General features: G+C 47.9%; 1 protein-coding gene across 1 annotated transcript in view; it reads left to right on the forward strand.

The window, feature by feature from the left end:
* BCL2 (BCL2 apoptosis regulator) overlaps positions 1 to 15762 on the forward strand; it is a 176147-nt gene extending 160385 nt beyond the window's left edge. Inside the window, exon 2 of the mRNA XM_065889734.1 lies at positions 15526 to 15762. Within this exon, the coding sequence (XP_065745806.1) occupies positions 15526 to 15660 (135 nt within the window). The 3' untranslated portion in view covers positions 15661 to 15762. The remainder of the gene's footprint in view (positions 1 to 15525) is intronic.
* Positions 15763 to 20512: the final 4750 nt, after the last annotated feature.

Raw genomic sequence — 20512 nt, forward strand, 5'->3', positions numbered from 1 at the left:
CAGAGAAAACTGTTAGTGGTCGTGAGATGGAGTGGGTGATGCCTGGATCACATAAGAGCTCTTGGGCAGGGTTTGGACCACATGGCTGGCTCTCCTTGCCTCTCTCTCCGCCCGAGACCGGGGTCAGGGGGGCGCTGCTGGGGACACTTTGATTCAGCAGGAACCCTTGAGCAGAGCCCTTGGAAGGGTAGAAATCCACTCCCCACCATGGAGGCTCTGGAGTCTCCTATCTTAACATCCTAAATAGGCTTCTAGCTGGATTTGCTTTTGTGATGCAAGGAAACGTTCTCCTTCACCTTCCAGATGTCCTGGTGAAGCAGCCCCATACGTAGGAGGGCTTTACCCGAACACTGTGGAAGGAGTTTCTATTTTGGGGTTCACATCTCTGTCTACATGTCATTTTTAAATACTCTTGAGGTGACGTGTGCAGGAGCGGCCACCGAGGCCACACCACCCATCGAGGGATTCCAGAAAGCCGCACACGTTCCTGGGGGATCCAGACTGCAGAGCAGATGGGCTCGTGGGGGGCTTGGGACCTGCATGTGCTCCCTGATCACGGGGGCTTCTTCCCTCCGCTCGGCCGCACCTGCACACACAAGCCTATCCGCCACGGTGTGGCCCCAATCCTGACCTGAATCCCTTGCCCTGAAAATCCAGCACCTCTTTTCTCCCCTTATGCAAGTCCTTCAGGCTGGGCTCCTGTCTAACTTTGTCCCCTCCAGCCCATCTTAAAGACTGTTGATGGGTTTATCAAGCCTTCCCTGTCACCCTTCAGGACTTTCTGTTTAACCTGTCTGACTTACTGCTTGTATCCTCAAAGCCTGGACCTCCTACTTCTTTTCTGTCTCCAACAGGAGAAGCAAAGTGAGTTGAAAAAGCTCATAACCAGGAGTTGCACAGTTCAAACTGCAGCTGTGTGACCTTGGGCAAGTCGTGTAACCTCTCTGACCCCAGTCTCTTCTGTGTAATACCGTTTATGAGAGCCGCCTGGTGCACAGTTAGTTCTCTCTTCTCATCCCGGAAGTAGATACTAAAGAAGTACTTGGATAAGTGGTTTGACTGTGGATGGATTGCTTGCTTCAGATGTGTCCGAAGGAGAGAGCAAAGTGAGAGGAACCAGGGCCGTACTCGTGAAAAAGCTCCATGTGGTGCCACCAAGAGCCGCCCAAAGAGTGTGACTGTGCACCGAATTGATTGTGAAAAGCATGCTGCACGTGGACCCGAGGTTCATGCACTTGGCCAAGGGGTTCCCTCGGTGGAAATAACAATTTGTTAGAACTAAAGTCCCACCTGAAGGCTTCACCAGCCCAAACTTGAACTTCTCCTTATGACCTTAGGGGTGAGCAGTGTTTCCAGTAGGACACTGCCATCTCTGGGTCATCCCACTGGGAGAGTGTCTGCTGAGTCCTTGATTTGAGGCGCTGTATTGGGTTGGAGGAATGCATTGTCATACAGACGCCGCGGTCCCCGCGTTTTCCCTGGGCGCTGAGCGCAGTGCTGGGCACGGAGCAGCTGCCGCCTGCATGCCTGCCTCGTGGAGATCAGCTGCAGCTGCCCTGCTCCGAGGCACCAGTGACAGGAGGAGCTGTGGAGCCTGGCCTGTGAACGGGGCACTGGCCGCTGACCTGCCAGGGCCACCTGGGGGTCCTGGGCTGGCCCCTCGCCAAGGAGGAGTCCAGGGCATGGTTCGGAGCCCATCCTAGGTCCAGCCAGCAGATGCCCAAGCGCCTCTGCAGGTGGGTCCCACGCGCTCCGCGCGGCCAGCTGCACATGTGTCTGAGCACGTGTCTGGAGTGCCGGTGGCCTTGGAAGTGGAGCTCCAGGGGCGTGGCCTCCCCCTCTCAGTGTCCACTGCCAACGACACCGACAGGCCTGTTCAGGGCGCACACGTCATATTGCTACCTTGCTGGTGTCCACAGCAGGCTTGCTTCACTGTGAGGGGCGTCCTTGTGTGGAGTCGGCAGTCCCCCAGAAGCTGCGCTGAGGGAAGATCCAGGGTTGCTTTCAGGACCTCTGTCTCTCTGTCTCTCCCTGTGAGTCTCTCTGTGTCTCTCTCTGTCTCCATCTCCCTCTCTGTCTCTGTCTTGCGGTCTCTGTGACTGTCTCTGTGTGTGTCTCTTTCTCTGTGTATATGTCAGTCTCCTTCTCTGTCTCTGTGTGTCTGTCTCTGTCTCACTCTATCTTTCTCTGTTTCTGTCTCTCTCTTCTGTCTCTTTCTCTGTTTGTCTCTCCTCTCTGTCTCTCCCTACAAGTGTCCCTCTCTCTGTTTGTATATAAGGCCCTGAATCGTTCTGGCAACAGAGAGCACACACTGTCAGATGTCCTTCACCGTGAGCATCTATTTAGACGAGTGGCCGCACCAGCGTATCTGGATCCCTGTAATGAGCCAGAATCCAGAACCGCAGCGCTGACCTTGCCCGGGTTTGTACATCTCAGCAGTAACAGCTGCTGCCGTGAACGGAGATTTTGCGTTTTCCTTGTGATGGAGAGGTCTGCTGTCTTCCCTGGACGCAGGAAGACTGTCTGATGTGGGAGGAAGAGGGTTGTCAAAGAGCCAGGCAGTGCACCTTGAAATGCATCTGCTTTTACTCCCATTGAGTCTTTCCAGGTGAACTGAACTCAGTCATAAACTACAAAGTGAAAGCAGATTTCTCGTGCACACCCATATGGAGCCGACTGAGCACGTTCACCGCCGTGCCCACCCCTCTCCCCAGGCATGGAGGACGGGCTTGCTGTTCTCTTAGTGAGAGGTGGACGGATCCGTGGTGTGCGGGAGAGGCTTCTCTCACGGGCCGCCTGGGGATCCCCTTGTCATTCTCACCACCACACAATGACTCGCGGGGCTGCAGAACCGGGGAGCTGGGAACCAGGGTGCGGCTTATTGTATCCCGAGGTGCTTTGCAGCAGGATGCTAGCTAGCATCCTGGGAGCTTTAAGCAGAGCTGGTGACTCACCTGCTGCAGGCTGAGAACACCAGGACCAGCAGCATCACAGGGGGCAGGCTGGGGGCAGGTGAGATCCTGGACAGATGTCTAAGCCTGTCATCAAGGCAACGGCCAGTGTGGTGTGGAGCTTCCAGAAAAGATGCCCGTGCTGACTTCTTAACCAGTCCTGAAAGCAAGCATCAGAGCAGGCCAAACCACACAGTGAGGGCGGGAGGCTGGCGGAGCCCCGCTCAGGATGGCGCCCTCCCAACTCACTCTGCTTTGCTCTTTTCACTCTGACACACCCCCTTCAGGTCTGAGGCCACTTTCAGCAAGTTCCTATTAGGAAATGCAGGTTCTTTGTACTCTGCCCTACCACCATCCTCAGTCAACACTTGCTGATTTAAACAAGTGAGGATCAGACATTCGGCCCTCGACTCTGGTCCTCCACAACTGATAAATGAAGGACCCTCTTTCACCCCCTGTCCCCCAGCAGCAGTGTCCTGATGACAGCATTTAGGCCAAGCTGCAGGACTCAGCAAGCATCTGCTTTCAGTTCCCATTTTTGGTATATGAATTAACTCTTGCAGTGTGGCAGGGAGAGGGGGAGAGGGATAGGTACCTTGGCCATGCCCTGCGTTCACAGACCACGTGGCAGGCACAGCCCAGACAGTGACCTCCGGGGAGCGCCGGCGCTAACCTGCTGCCAAGCGCACGGGGATGAAGTTCATGCTCACATACAGGTAGGCCTGGACGCTGGCGAGGGGGCCACACCTATGAGCAAGGGTTACAGAACAAGCGAACTCTTCTGTCCAATTCCGCATGGCATAAAAATAGTTTAGTGCCCTTCTTCGTGTACTTGTAAAAAATATAACTTTTTAAGAATAACTGACGTACCTTAAAATTCAGTTCAAAGTGGTTGACTTACTGGTTTTTGGTTTTTCTATTCATAAGTTTGTACAATCATCACTGTTCCCTAATTCCAGAACTTTTTTATCACTCTGGAATAAAAAAGTCCTGTACGCGTTAGCAGTCACTCTCCAGTCTTCTCTCTCCCCAGCCCCAGGCAACCACGAATCTACTGTCACTGTGGATTTGTCTATTTTGGACATTTCCTAGAAATGGCAACATTACAATATGTGACCATTTACGCCTGGTCTCTTTCACTCAGCGCAATGTTTTCAGGGTTCACCCACGTTGTAGCTTGTATCAATGCTTCATTCCTTCCTATGGCTGAATGATATTCCATGGTATGGATGGTCCCACCCTTTGTTTATTTGTTCATTAGCTGATAGACATTTGGGTCATTTCCACTTTGGGCTATTATGAATAATGCCAACGTGAATATTTGTGTACAAGTTTTTGTGTGAACATATAATTTCAGTTACCTTGAGCATATATCTAGGAGTGGAATTGATGAGTCATGGGACAACTGGCCAACTCCTTGAGGAACCACCACCGTTTTCCAGAGACTGCGCCGTTTTCTGTTCCCACTGGCAACGTGCGCAGCCTCCAATTTCTCTTCCTGCTCGTCAGCGTTCGTTATTGTCCACTTTTCACTTTAAAGCCACGCCTAGCGGGTGTGAAGTGATATCTCGTTGTGGTTTTCATTTGCATGTCCCTAATGGATGAATGTCTTTTCTTGAGCTTATTGGCCATTTGTATATCTTCTTTGGTGAAATAGCTATTCAAATCTTTGCCCATTCTTTAATTAGGCTACTTGTCTTTATATTGTTGAGTTGTAATAATTACACTTTTTAAAAAAATTATTTATTTATTTACTTTTGGCTGTGTTGGGTCTTCGTTTCTGTGCGAGGGCTTTCTCTAGTTGCGGCGAGTGGGGGGCCGCTCTTCATCGCGGTGCGCGGGCCTCTCAGTGTCGAGACCTCCCTTGTTGCGGAGCACAAGCTCCAGACACGCAGGCTCAGTAGTTGTGGCTCACGGGCCCCGTTGCTCGGCGGCATGTGGGATCCTCCCAGACCAGGGCTCGAACCCGTGTCCCCTGCACTGGCAGGCAGATTCTCAACCACTGCGCCACCAGGGAAGCCCTAATTACACTTTTTTTGCTCAACGTACTTTCGTCCTAACAAAATATCATAAGGTGATGTTTCCCCCCAAACAGTGAAAATAGCACAAGCCCAAAGCAAGAAGAGGTCAAGCGCCAGAAAAGGCAGGGCACCCTAGCCAAAAGAAGGTAGTGGAATGAGGAAGGTCAGGAAGAAAAATGAAGTAACTTTGTTTTAAAGCCAAAACACTGCAAGGCGGTTTCCTGTGGCCTCTGTGCCTGTGAGGTCCTGTGGAAGGCACCCTTCAGAGGAGGACAGCAGACTCGGTCTCCCCCCTCCTCTCCAGAGCCCTGCAGGGTGTACGCACCTACACACACAAAGTGCTTTGAACGTGTTTAGAGAACTCTCAAGCTCACCAAAGCTGCTGTGAATGCGTGAGAATATCGAGGAGCAATTCTGACAAGGCAGGCCTGTGTCTTATTTAGCTTTAAGAACCCTCAGCACCTTATAAAAAAATGTTCGGTTCCTGAATGCATCAGCAAGTCAAAGATGAGATTTCAAGGTCTCGTATAGACATGGCTTTAGTCTCGTTGTGGTTTATTATCCGAATCTGATGAACCAAATGACCCAATCATTTAACATAGTTTTTAGCACATTTTGCTATAGATGCATGACTTTTCCCAATTCCACAGACATCTTTTGAAGCTCTGGACTGGTCTCGCCTCCTGGAAGGAGGGACCTAAGCCCACAGGTGGCCGAGTCCCCACTCCCTGCAGTATTTGCATGGCTAGTGCCGCCGGGAATTTGCCACCGTACTTCTCTCCAGATAGCAGCGTACCCCCAGCCCCAGGGCGATTAGACCAGCAGGTGGACAGGGCCAGCGGCCTTTGACCTGGCCCTGTGGCTGCAGGGTCCCCAGAGCAACAGACTCCTTTGCAGATTAGTTTCAAACTGTGCCCTGCTCTAGAAGGGAAGGAACCCTTGGGGTTCTCGTTTCTTCTGCCCTCCCTCCCTCCTGAGGGCCCCTGCCTGATTTGCATCCTCAGCTCAATTTGCATCACAAAATACACCCAAACTTCCCTGGACCCGCTGTGGTAGGCAGGCAAGTTGTGTTTTTTTGTTTTGTTTGGGTTTTTCATCTCCTGCCATTTCTCTAGCAGGTTTCTGGTTACATCCAGATGACACTTAGATTAGGTTTCATTTTATGTCCTTGGCCTATGATTCAACTAGCCCCTCCCCCTGGGCCAGAGTCCCTCCAAGATCAAGCCCCATTCACTGGAGGGGACTCGGGGGGCAGCCCCTGCAGTCCTTGTGGAAGGGTCATCCTGTTTCTCACGCTCACTGGGCACCTCGGTCTGCAGGCCAGGCAGCTGCGCGTCCTTCGGTTATATGCTCTGGGGTTGTCGGGGGTTTTTTTCTCCTTCCTTTTCCCCCAAACCCGGAATCAATATCTTGGGAGTAAAGGGGATGGGGAGGCCAGAGGAAGAGCCCCAGGGGACAGAAGCCTGCAACCGCCCAAAGCAGCTCTGTTCTCCAGACGGAACCCTCCAGACTCATTCAGCACCAAGTGGCTGCAGAGGAAACCCTGCCGGGCCAATGATAAGGGGGAAATGGAGTCACTTCCTTACCAGCTGCTTTATTCAGGTAGAAACAGTCCTCACTTCCTCGCGTGTGCTGTGCTGGCCACCGCTCCCAGTGGCCTGGCCGCCTGCTTCCCCTTTTGATCTCAGCCACGGTGGGTGTCGGAGCATCACTGCCTCTGGGCTTTAGAGAGAGCCCTCCTCTCTGCTGTGTGTGTGCCTCCCTCTCTCCTGGGCCTTGTATGTCAGTTGGCTCTGGGCATTGGAAAACCATAGATCGTTTTTACTGGGAATGATTCTCAGACCCCTTAGTAGAATCCAAGACTGGTGACCACCGGCGGTCTTTATGTTCCCATGAAGGTCCAGGATCGACTTGGGGCCGCTGATCACCTCCCGTGTCTTGTACAACGGGCACCAATGCTGCCCCTCTTGTGCCCAGGATTGTTTTTTTTCACCTCCAGGCAGCATTTTCAGTCTTCATAACACAGCTGGAATCTCCCTGACAGAGGGATAAATGGTCCAGTGAGTTTGCAAAACGCCCGACAGCTTATCCCTCCCTTGGAGACTCACAGGGCATACGGGTGGGATGATATTCAAAATAGTTAACGACCGACATGGCACAGACACTGACCAGTCAGATCCGACGCTGACCGTTATGAACCGTCTGAGCATCAGTTCCTCACAGGAAGACACTAGAGGCTGCTGCAAAAAAAGGCAGCGGCTTTTGTTTAAGCCCATCATTTATTTGCCCTTTGAACATGCTCCTTTTAAAAAATATCATCTCTTAAGATACGTTTGGAAAACCTGTTCTCTAGTAAAAGAAATCAGTGTATTTCAGTTCCACAAACATTTGCTGAGTGCCAAATGTGACAGACACATGCTCCAGGGATCCAAAGATAAATAAAACATGGTCCCTGCACCTCCAGGTGCGAATCATTGAATGGGGAGACAGACATGCAAACAGGGACTAGCTGAGGATTATTCAGCTCAGCCCACGGGCTTGGAGAAAGCAGCCTGCAAAACATGATTGCACTGAATTCCTGAATGAACTAAAATGAACTTACACGTGACAGAGCTGAGCAAGAAACTAGGTTGGGGCAGAGCATTGGGAGCCTTGGATGTCATGTCAAAGAATTTGGAGGTAAGCGTGGAAGTGACAGATTTGATTCTGAATAGATCACTCTGCCTGCAGTAGCAAGAGGAGATTGAAGGGTAGGGCATTAGACTAAAGGCAGAGAGATCAGATGGGAAATCCTAGCAGTAATGCTGGGGAGAGAAATAGTTAGGTGGTGAAATCAGTGGTACATATACCGTCCTGTGGAATCCCCTTGCCCTTACCACTTCAGAGCTCTCTAGCTTGACCTCCAACTACAGGAGATACAGCATCTGAACCTCTTGCCCCAAGGGCCTTCTCTGGCCTCTAGAGCCCACTTTTACCTGTGCACGTGACTGGCCAGAAGTGCTGGGATATTGATACCTCCATAGGAGCAACCCTCATCCAATGAATGGAAGGAAGTGGTGTATAAATACCCCAGCTCCCTAGCCACTTACTGGAATAACGAAATGTGCGTGTTCTGCGCTGACCCCCAGATTTCCCAGCAGGATTCAGTTCCAGTTGCCAGCGGCAGTAACTTGCTTGGCAAGGTAAGTCATGGCCACATTCCCTTTTCTGTCTCACTTCCCCACTCTCCTGCTAGTGTTTCCTGGGATCACCTCCCACAAAAACTGCTTACACTCCAGTCTTTTTCTTAGGGTCTGCTTCTGGGGGAACCCAACCTAAGACTGTGGGATTTACCTGTGAATGAATGGATGGGGGAGAAGAGGAAATATCTAGGAGACTCTCAGGGTGTGGGTTTATCTAGGAGACTCTCAGGGTGAGAGCATGGACACTGTAAAGGTGAGAAGAGAGGCCGGCTTGCTGGAGGGGCTTTGACGGCTCCAGTCTGGACAGGCTGTATTGTAACTTCTGGTGGGTCATCTAAGAAGACGATTGGAATAGGAATCTGGCTGTCAGAGGAGCAAGTGGGGCTGGATATAAAGGTTTCGGAGACATCATCATGGGGGGGGGGGGGGGTGTGTTTAAGACCATGAGAGTGAAGATTAGCCGAAGAGAGAGAAGACAGTCCAGGCTGCTCAGGGAGCATCAAGTACCCATCAGGGCAGACAGAAGAGGAGGTGCCCATGAAGAGATGGAGAAGAAATTCTCCAGGAGGCAAAGGTTTACAGTGATCTCAGCATCCAGTGTGTCAAAATGTTCAGTAAGGTATGATCTGAAAAGTATTCAGTGGATTTAGCCACATGGAGGGTATTGGTAGTCTCGGGAGAGTGGTTTCAGAAGCGTAGTGGAGGACTTCCCTGGTGGCGTAGTGCTTAAGAATCGCCTGCCAGTGCAGGGGACACAGGTTCAAGCCCTGGTCCGGGAAGATCCCACATGCCGCGGAGCAGCTAAGCACGTGCGCCACAACTACTGAGCCTGTGCTCTAGAGCCCACGAGCACAACTGCTGAAGCCCGCGCACCTAGAGCCCACGAGCACAACTGCTGAAGCCCGTGCACCTAGAGCCCACGAGCACAACTGCTGAAGCCCGCGCACCTAGAGCTTCGCAACAAGAGAAGCCACCGCGATGAGAAGCCCGCGCACCACAACAAAAGAGTAGCCCCCGCTCGCCGCAGCTAGGGAAAGCCGGCGTGCAGCAATGAAGACCCAACACAAACGAACAAAAAAATCAGTTAATTAATGAATTTAAAAGAAAAAGTTTCTCTCTTTAAAAAAAAAGAAAACAAAAGCACAGTGGAGGAAGCGGCCAGGCTGAATGGATTAAAATGTGGTGGAAAAGCAGCTGATGAGAGTAGGTTAGCAGTTTGTCTTGGGGGGAAAGAAGAGAAAAGGTAATGTTTAGGGTGGAACCCAGCATCAGCGTGGACATTTTGAGGAAATCTGAATGTTTATATGCCAAGGAAATAAGAGACAGAAGGTGGATGAGGTTGACATTGTAGTTGGGAGCTGGGACAATTGATGGAGGAAGGTTCCAGAAGCAACAGGAGATGGTGGAATAAGGGAGCGGAGTGTAAAGAGCAGGGGAGGACAGATAGAGATGTGAGTTAGTGGGTGCTCCCAGATAGGAAACTGGGGTGGTTCTCACCCAATGGCCCGATTTTCTCAGAGAAGAAAGAGGTGACATCAGCTGTTAAACAGTGAGGGGACACATGAGAACAGTGGTGGCTGTTTGGAATAGTCATGGAAAGAAGCAGAGCCAAGCTCTGACCCAGGGGAAGGGAGTGCTCAGTGCTTTCTAGAATTCATTGAGTCTGGAGACCATGAATTTACAGCAGCCCCCATCTGCCTGGCCAGACGACTTTCAGCGACGCTTGGAAGGCCAGAGGTGATTGGGGGGCAGGATGGGGTCAAGGTTGGATGGGAGGCGCAGGGTGAGGGAGGCAGTGGGTAGGGGAGCAGGGGGACAGAGCCAAGTGCCTGCCAGTGTCCTCAGCCACTGAGCACAGGAGGCCGGGGATGCGGGCGCAGCCTCTAGTCCCTTCTCTGCCTCATGGCAGCTTATTAGTACGCACTGTGAATGACTTACTTTCCCAGTCTACATTTCATTTGCCTCATTTATATAAAGGGCATTATCATTACTAGGTATTACCACACAAGCGCAGGAGATCTGAACTTACCTGGAGGTAACTGCCCACTCAGTTTTGAGTTACTGTATTTTGCCTTTTCCATTTTCTTTCTTTTATATAAATTTTATTTATTTAGGGTCTTCGTCACTGTGCGCAGGCTTTTCTCTAGTTGCAGTGAGCGAGGGCTGCTCTTCGTTGCGGTGCACGGGCTTCTCATTGCGGTGGCTTCTCTTGTTGCGGAGCACGGGCTCTAGGTTCACGGGCTTCAGTAGTTGTGGCACGCAGGCTCAGTAGTTGTGGCTCACGGGCTTAGTTGCTCTGCGGCATGTGGGCTCTTCCCGGACCAGGGCTCGAACCCGTGCCCCCTGCATTGGCAGGCAGATTCTTAACCACTGCGCCACCAGGGAAGTCCACCGTCTTTTCTGTTTTCTAACCCTTGCCCTCAGGTTGTCACGAGGGAGGTGATCCCCATGGAGACAAAATGATAAAGCCATGACAAATAGAAAATATCAAAGGCATTTGATAGCAGTGTTCAGTTTCCTGTTAGCACCATCTGATTTTCTTTTGGTTCTGCCGACAGGACCTTCTGCTCTGTGCAGGGTAGAAAATGGCAGCACGCCTCCATTTAATTTAGTTCACTGTGCACAAAGAGGCATCCCCTCTCTAGATTGGAAGCTCTTTGATAGCGGGATGACTTCCCCCGCTTAGGGTCTCCCATGATGATATAATGTATCCACAGAAGTCAGCTCAAAGATTGTGGAACGTAGCTGAAGTCCTGATTTGTCTATAGCCAACCAAGACCACATTAAATTTCCCCACGGTGCAAGGAGCAATGAGAGCCAGCATGGAGCCAGGGGCCTGGACTTGCGGACGTTGGTTTCGTTGTTACCTGTTTCACTCAGTGTTATGTTGAGAATATCTCTCCTTGCCAGTATATATAGGGTATAATTTTTAGTGACCGACCCATATTCCATTATCATATTTTCAGATATTTTTGTTTTCAGGTTTTATTAATTTTTTCAAGATAAATAACTAGAAGTAGAATTACTAACAAAACGACAATATTTTTAAAGCTTTTGCTGCGCCTTGCCAAATATGAAAGGTCTCTCCATTTACCTGTACCTGGGAGTCTATCAGTTGTGTAAGAGTATCTGGGGCTCCCACCCCCATCCCTACCCCATCCTTTTCAGCAGAACTCAGTATTCTTTTTCAGTTTTTGCCAATCTGATTCATTTTTAAGTCTCATTTTATTTGGAATCAGGTTTAAATGAAACTTTTTGAAGGATTCTGAAGGGGAAAGGAAAATTTTGGAGGGTGGGCTGCCTTGAGGGACCTGTATATGTGTGTCTGTGTCGGGGAGGGGGGCAGGAGAGAGAGAGAAATAGAGGAAGAGGGGAAAGGAAGGAAGGAAGGGAGGGAGGGAGGGAGGGAGGAAGAGGGAGAAGCGGGTGAGAGTGGTCCCAATGCAGGAGGGATGATACTTTTACCGCCTCCCCCCAACTTTCCCTGGCTTAGGAGTCTTGAGTCTGGTCTATTCCCATCCGTCTGTCCCGTCCACATCTCCCTGGCTTACTTCCAACCCTGCAGCCAGGGTCCGGGGTTGGGATGTTGGCCGCCCTGCCCCACTGATGCCAGCCCTGGGTGGAACTCAGACTCAGACCATCTGTGGCCTCTGAATTTGTAGTTTGTGGGGAAGCTGTCTGCAAAAGAGCACGCAGAGCTGGGGCACTGCCTGCCTTCTCTATGATGTGAGAGGCCAACAGGAGAAAGGACCCTTCCCTGGGGACTTGCTGTGCCCATCCCTGAGGTCAGGCAGAGCCCTTGCCAGTCCTGACATGAGCAAGGGCTGCCGTGCCTTCTGAATATATAGGCTGGGATTTTGTCTGAATCACATGACGATGGCCCAGGTTTTCTTTTTCCCTCTTTGTTGCTTTTAATACATAAAATGAGCATGTGTTTATTTAAAACAGCTTTCAAACTTAAACAAATAATGACAGACTGTTCAAACAGACTTCGGAAATCACCCTAATCAGGATGTTTGAAAAAGCAAGAAGACTCTCCATGAAAGTAGCTTTAGGATCTTCAGTCCTGAAACAACAGGGTCTGCTCTGCACTTTAGAATCACAGATGGGCAAACCGTAGGAGCCAGATTCCATCTCGGGGGGTTTAAAGAACGCCCCTCAGCCCTACAACCTGACTTAATAATTTACGAGGAAGTAGAGTTGGGCGTGTGTTACCAGCAGAACACATGACAGGTACGTTTGAATTCACAGTTTCTATAGAAATCACCAAACATCTTCAGAACCGAAAGCTGACACTTTAGAGGGAGCTAGGAAATTGTTCCTGGAAGTTAGCAGGCTCGGTAGACCATCTGGAGGGAAGGGCAGTGTTAGCAGGGATGAAGCAGGTTAGCAAGAAGACAGGCCAGAGAACAAGGTACTGTTTCCACGAGTTCACACTCTGGGCCACATTTACAAATGGCTTCAGTCACCTACGTTTATCTTCACAACAACCAATTTTATGGGTGAAATAAATGAAGCTCAGGGTTGGGTAATTTGTTCAAGGTCATAAGCAATAAAATGTCAAACTGGGATTTCACCCAGACCCTGTCCCCCGAGTTCAGAGCTAATTCCCAGATCCCTGGGGCTGCGTCATCGTCTCTGTGCTCATTCTTTGGGTTAAGAGATGCGTCTTTAGCTCATTCCACTTTAGAAATGATTTTTTTCTTTATAGTGTACATCAGAAATGGGCCATGAGGTCCATTAGAAGCATAGTTATTAATGTGAGGGGCTAGGTCTCGGGAGAGGGAATTATTCTGGCCCCAGAGAGTTGGGGGTATTTGGAGAGGCGTTTCTTCTCCTGCTGGTACTGTGCACCAGGCAAAGCAGCCTGAGTTCGTCACTGCTTCCTCCACTTTCCCAGGATGGTTCCTGGTCTGGAAAGGTCAGATGGCCTAGGCCTTAGCCTGTTTCATATTCTGCCACAGAAAACTCCATTGATAACTAAAGGGATGCTGGGTCCAACCACTGACCCTCTCAACATCAAGCCAAATTGCATACTGCCCAGTGTTGGTACTCTGAGGAATTTGGGGTGCCCTTTGGCTGGGCTCCTGCGGGTTCCGGCCTGCCCATCCCTCAGGGAGAACAGCACAGAGGGGAGGGCTGTTAGACGTTTGCTGCTGTGTCTGTGGGATCCTGAGATGCACTTTGCAAGAGGCAGTTTCTCTAAATAGGTCCTGACCCCTTTCTGCCCCATTTATCCCACTTACATGTAGGGAAGGCAGGAGGTGTCTTGACAAACAGCCGTGAGTGTTAGCTCAGCTTTGCGCTAAGGGCACTAAGCACATATTTCATTTATGTCTACTGCCTTGCTTGCTAAGGCTCAAACTTTGAAAATGTTAACAATAGATTAAGAAAGAAGAAAACCCTTGCGCCCTCTCCTGGTAAAAGTTAATCCAGTACATCTGAAGGTATAGCTCACTCATGGGGAGCAGTTATTTGTCTAGACTAAGTAATCTTGTACTAATTCGACCAAAGCTATTGACACACTAGGTGGACCACTGGGTCTTCCTTGGGCCGTGATTACAGAGTTTCTTCCAAACCTTTCTTCGCAGGGCTCCTCAGCCTCAGCACTGTTGGCGCTTTGGGGTGGATAATTCTTTGTGGTAAGGGCTGTCCGGCGCCTTGTGGATACTGAACAGCATCCCTGGCTTCTACCCATTAGATGCGGACAGCACGCCCATCCCAGACCATGACTACCAAAAATGTTTCTAGGCATTGCCAAATGTCCCCTGGGGGACAAGACCACCGCAGTGAGACCCACTGCCCTAAACCCATGTCTGCCCTTTTTTTTTTTTTTTCTTTTTTTGGCTACACCTTGCAGCTTGCAGGATCTTAGTTCCCCGACCAGGGTTTGAACGCACGTCCTCGGCAGTGAAAGTGCCGGGTCCCACCCACTGGACTGCCAGGGAATTCCCTCTTGTTTGCCTTTTGTAAAAGGTGCCACTGGTCACAGGGCAACCAGTGAGGATGGCTCCACACAAACCTTTCGTGACTGTGGGGGGCAATTCTGATGATTGGTCAACTGAGTTCACCTCTGGGAATCTGTCTAAAAAAATCCAAACAAGTAGACAAGAATTTATGTCTAAAGCTGTATCATAATGTTGTTTATGAGAGCAGAAGTTTAAAACAACCCAAATAAAGAACTGGTTAAATAAAGTACAGCATAGATATCGATATATAAACATATATTGTGGAATACTATGCAGTCATGAAAAACAATTGTGTAAGTTTATATTCAATAACATGAGAATATTCCCTAATGACGCCTTAAACTCTAGAGACTACTGCAAGATGTCCAGAGGTTTCTGTATACAAAAGGAATAATTTCAAGAAGGCCGAGTAAGCATCTAGGTGAAGTATCAGGCCAAACACAGAATTCAAACCAATGTTCGACTTCAGAAAACTTCACTCTTTAATTGAACAAACATTTCTCAAACACCTACATGTATGAAGACCACACATAGCCCTGGGGAGACAGATGATACCTGGTCCCTCTACTGCAGTACTTGCCCCAAACAGACAAAAACACAGTAAACATCGTCAGACCCTCCCCCACACAGTGATGCTGGACATCTCCGTGTGCTGCTGTCTCCCATCGTGAAGGCCCTAACTGGAGCTACATCTTGTTTTCCTCTTCATGCCTGATTAATCACACCAAGGGAACATTTCATTTACTGCTTTATATATTCAGATATATTTAGAGTTGTCCAAATACTCATTGGGCCCAAACATGGAATCTAATCTTCCCCAACAAATCTAAGAAATGAGCATTCAACAGTCTCAGCTTTTTTCCTACAGCACAAGAACAAAGAAAATGAATCTATAAGATGGGTATGAAGGATAAACAAAATAATGCATGTCAGGCATCTGTTTATATAGCAAGCACTCAATAAAGGAGTAGTTGGTTTTTTTTTTTAATTATTTTTACAAATGGTCATGCTAGCTAAAATTGCAAAGCCTCCCGTATTTCTAACTGCCTTTGCTGTTTTATCTTTTCCCTTAGCACCTACCACTCTCTAATACACTATATGAAACATGTAGTTGTGTTTACTGTCTATCCTACTCCACTGGGTCAAAGCTTTTGTGCTTTTAGCCTATTTCATTCACTGCTGTATCTCTACAGTGTCTGGTACATAAGTAGGGTCTCAAAAAATATTTCCTGAATGAAAGTGAAAAGAGTGGGTCTGAAATCATTGCCCCCAAAGTGCGTTTGACCTTTCCCCTCACCCTCCTGAAGGTGCCCAGGCACTTCAGATGCCTTTCTCCCTGTCATCTGGCATTCTGTCTGTGCCGCTCTAATATTCTTTTTCTTCCCTCCTCTTCCCACTGCAGGATGCCTTTGTGGAGCTGTACGGTCCCAGCATGCGGCCTCTGTTTGATTTCTCCTGGCTGTCTCTGAAGGCACTGCTCAGTCTGGCCCTGGTGGGAGCTTGCATCACCCTGGGTGCCTATCTGGGCCATAAGTGAAGTCCACAAGCCGGCCACAAACACATATGCAAAAGGTTCACTAAAGCAGTAGAAATAATATGCATTGTCACTGATGTACCATGAAGCGAAGCTGTGATCTCTTAAAAACAAAAACAAACCACCACCACCAACGAAAAAACAGCTTTCAGGCTCAACGTCGAATCAGCTACTTACTGCCAAAGGGAAATACAATTTATTTTTTACATTATTAAGAAAAATAAGATTTATTTATTTAAGACAGTCCCATTGAACATGTCTTTGGAAACTCTACTGCTAATTACTAAGCCCCACCTGGATGGCTCCACCTGGTCTCCTGTGCCTATAAACATGGATTTCTGTTCCATGTTGTTGGCCCAACTGACTCACCATCTGAAAAGCAAACAAATTGACAAAGGACTTGACTGTTCCAGAAGCCGGGTTTCTGGCTGCTGGAGGTTAGGAAGAAGGTGTTCGCTTTCTTTGCCTTTTTTTTTTTTTTTTTTTTTTTTTTTGCCCTGGAGGCTGTGTTCTTAATAGAGGGAAGGTCCTTGGAGGGGAGACCATTCTTCCCTGGCCTGAAGAACAGGCACTCTGCATATGGTACACACCCGGTTGGAAGAAAACCATCGGAAACTTCAGATGGACTTCGTGTTCGCCAAGATCTCCAGCCCGAAGGACAGTGACGGGAAAAATGCCCTTAAACCATAGGAAAGTATTTTTTTAAGCTACCAATTGTGCCGAGAAGCATTTTAGCAATTTATACAATATCATCCAGTACCTTAAGCCCCGACGTGTATATTCATATATTTTGGATACGCTCCCCCTCCAAATACTGGCGCTGCCTGTGTATGAAACAGAATCCTCTGGAATGCGAGGAAGCGAACGTTTCGGTGACTTCTTCGGCATCAGGAAGCATCAGGCCGCCACAAGTGCCTGCTTTTCCCAAGAGGCCGCGGTCTGCTCTGCCTTGCCCCAGCTCGGAGACCTCGTCCTGGAACCCAGCCTGGCCACTCGCTGGCCTGCTCGAGGGCTTTTAAACAGAGCAGTGTGGTCTGCGAATGTCTGGAAGCTGACGGAGCTCAGAATCGCGCGGGCAAGGAAAGACGGCAGGAGGCCTGGTCCTGCTACCCTGGGGCCCCCTGGTTAGACGCCTCTCCACGCAGAGCGTGGAACCCGGGAGCCAAGGCTCTTCGGGCGTTGATCACTGTGGAGGGAAGGAAACAGGCACTGCGCCTTTGCTCGCGGAGGGAGGTGGCGATGGCTGAGGAGCCCGCCCCCCAGGGGAAACGCTTGCGTGCGCCTTGGCTGCGCGGCTGCCAGCCTGCCTGCGCAGCTTAAAGCAAGATTTTAAAGACTTTGGGGAGGGTCATAAATCCTAAAGGAAGCGTTAAAATGGATTAACTGACCTATGTCTGTGGAATTACGATGTAAAACATTATCTTGTCATTGTAGTTTGGTTTTATTTGAAAAACCTGACGGAGGGGGGGGAAGTTCCAGGTGTGGAATGTGAGGATTATCTGTACATCCTGGGGCGTTAAAAAAGAAAAAAAAAAAAAATAATCAGTGCTGGAAAACGCTAGAGAAGTAGCAAAAGAAGTGAAATCTCCAGCTCATAAACTAGAAATATTTTTTCAAGTTTAGAATCAGCCTTGAGACATACGTGGAATAACTGTGGCATTATTGCATTATATACCATTTATCTGTATTAACTTTGGAATGTACTTATGTTCAATGTTTAATGCTGTGGTTGATATTTCGAAAGCTGCTTTAAAAAAAAAGATTACATGCATCTCAGCATCTTTTTAAAAAACTGTATTTAGTTATGGCCTCTACACTATTTGTTAGCAAAAATGATCATTTTTTCCATTTGAGATTTTTGGCTCTTAATTCTTTAAAAGCATTTCTGAGGAGGTGAGATAAGCCCTGGGTCTCAGCTACGTGAGAAAACCTGGAGCATGCTGGCCACCCAGCCACTTTGCTTGAACCGAGTTACGTCCACTTCCATGTCAACAGAATTATTTATTGTGAGGGACGTATCTGTTGTCCCTTTGACCTAGTTGCTTAGGTTTACTTGTCCTTGGCCAAATCAGAATTTAACTCACATCATTTAGGATTGCATACATGTTTGGTTAAACCCATGAGGTTCATTCGGCTGGAAAGCCAGATGGAAGATGACCAGGGGATTAAATTCTGGCTCCGATGGTTTGCCCTTTAGAGATGGTTTCCGTGCCCGTTTCCACGGAGACCTGTCTGGAGCCCTCCCACCCTCCTTCCATAGGGCCTTTCTCCGTGGCCGTCCTCAGGTCCTTCCTGAAATGCAGTGGCACTTACGCCCCAGACGGAGAAAGCAAGAAACCCGTGGTATGAAGCCAGACCTCCCTGGCGGGCCTCAGGGAACAGGACGATCAGACCTTTGAATGATTCTAATTTTTAAGCAAAATATTATCTTATGAAAGGTTTACATTGTCAAAAGTGAGGAATATGGAATATCAAATTCTGTGCTGCTATCCTGCCAAGATCATTCTAATGGAGTCGGTTTGCAGTACACTCCAAGTGGCGAGATCCTCCAAGCTGCTTTAGAAGTAACCATGAAGAACACGGACATTTTTAACATAAAGCCTGTTTGTCTTTTGTAGTTGTTGTTGTTACTGTTCAAGCTGGGATTTGCAGAGTGTTCTAAAAATGTATATATAAAAAAGGTCACAGGGGCTAATTTCTGACTGGTTTCCTTTTGCTGTGGGGTTACATTATCTGGTTTTAATGATAAATGTTCCCGGCCACCTGACCCCAGAACTGTACAGTATTGTGGCTACACTCTCTCTAAGAGTAGCTGAAGTTGCATTTTTCTTGTTGTTAAAAACATGTTAGAAGCAATGAATGTATATAAAAGCCTCAACTAGTCATTTTTTTCTCCTCCTTTTTTGCATTGTCTCAATTACTTTGCAGTTGGACAGCAGAGACCCATTCCTACCTAACAGGTGTGGAGGAGGGATTCACACCTGAATTACCATCAGCGTGGTGCACATGTTGGCCCAGGTCAGGGTTCAATAGAGCACGTGCACTTTCCAAATGGAGGTCGAGGGCTCTAAAAAAAGCCACAAGGAGAAAAGCACCCAAGAACCTCCTGGGTCCTCCCAGGCCCTCGCCGCACAGACAGCCCGAAAGAGAGATCAAAATGACAGCTCGTATCTTCTGCAGCAACCAGCTCATCTCAGATTTTGCAGGCTTAAGATGTGGCTTAAAGTCACATTTCGAATGAAGGAAGCACTTTGCTATAGTTCAAGCCAAAAACCAACAGCCTCTGCCCCAGCTCACTTATCTCTGTCTATTCAGATATGACCTTCCATTAAGATTTGACTTTATTTCATTAGAAAATGTTTATGCTTATCATTTAAAGACCTAGTCCTGGCCCAATGTGGGAAATTAGGAAGTGATCATAAATCAAGAGGAGTTGTAATAATCAGGATTAGACATAAATATGTAGGACAGTCCCAACACGTCTGGGTTTTTTGCATCGAGGATCTATGGGATAAACAGAATTGCAAATTGTCTATATTGTAATTAAACTTATGCTAAAATGATGAACTTATACATGTGAACTTAAATTCTAATTTCGACTGTACTTCTAAGGCAGCGGCTGTTTTTATACTTCCTTATCACTTATAGTTAGTAATGGACACCTCCTCTATCAGAAAAAAACAGGAAGGGCTTGAAATATAAGCCATTCTAAGGAAATTAGGGAGGCAGTTGAAATTCTATTCTGATCTTATTCTGTGGTGTCTTTTGCAGCCCAGACAAATGTGGTTACACACTTTTAAGAAATACAATTCTACATTGTTAAGCTTATGAAGGTTCCAATCAGATCTTTATTGTTATTCAATTTGAATCTTCCCAGGGATTTTTTTTTTTTTAATTATTATGGGACAAAGGACATTTGTTGCAGGGTTGGGAGGAAGAATTTTCAAATGAGCAAAACATTCCCAAGATTGGATCAGGGTGCGGAGGCTTTCAGAATAGCCAGGACTGTAGGATGTGAGATGCAAACAAGTGAAAACTTCACTAGGATCAATGTGATGCCTCCGTGAAGGACCTTATGCAACAAACAAGAAACATTTTCAAGTTCTGTGGTATATTTAGCTTCTAGAGACAACAGAACAACTCAAAGTCCAGCTCTGTATGGCAATGCAGATGAACCAAAACTCTTTTAAACATCTGCCATCAATGGTAAGGATTTTAATTTCAAGCCTGGACATGTCTAATGGCTATTTAAACAATAAATTCGTAATTTTAACTAACAGGATATTTAATGAAAACCTTCCGGTTGGTAGGGACATCTATTTCTAAATACTTATTATGCACAATACGGGGAGAAGAAAAGTGAGACTGAACTGGGTAAGTAATAATACAAGTTCCTTATCCTTACCCAAAGATTCATCCTGTTCCATGTCTGTGCTCATAGTAGTGGCCTTAGACAACATGAAATATGCATCCCACGGGGCACAAAGAAAACCAGATGGAGTATGAATGGTATTGCCCCAATTCATCATGACTACCCCAGAAAAATAACTGAAAGGCCATATATATCCTATCGATGACAAGGTTGTTTTGGGTCCCAAGGTAAGCTCAGCAGACAGAAACACTTGTGGAAGACGGAAAGGCTTAATCAAAAAATCCCGGGATTGTTACTAAATATGACTATAGTATATTAGTAACTCCGTGTCCCTAAACCTTTTAGGGAATCTGCAGTGAGCCTTCCAGCCAGCTCATTTCATTAAGTTTTTGCCTCTGGGGTAGCATTTAAAGGAGTGATAGCCGATCACATTTCTTTGGAGGAAGCTTGTGTTTATTATACTATCTTCTTAAGTTTTCAACC

Source organism: Phocoena phocoena, chromosome 13 (genome assembly GCF_963924675.1).
Source record: "Phocoena phocoena chromosome 13, mPhoPho1.1, whole genome shotgun sequence".
NCBI classification, from domain to species: domain Eukaryota; kingdom Metazoa; phylum Chordata; class Mammalia; order Artiodactyla; family Phocoenidae; genus Phocoena; species Phocoena phocoena.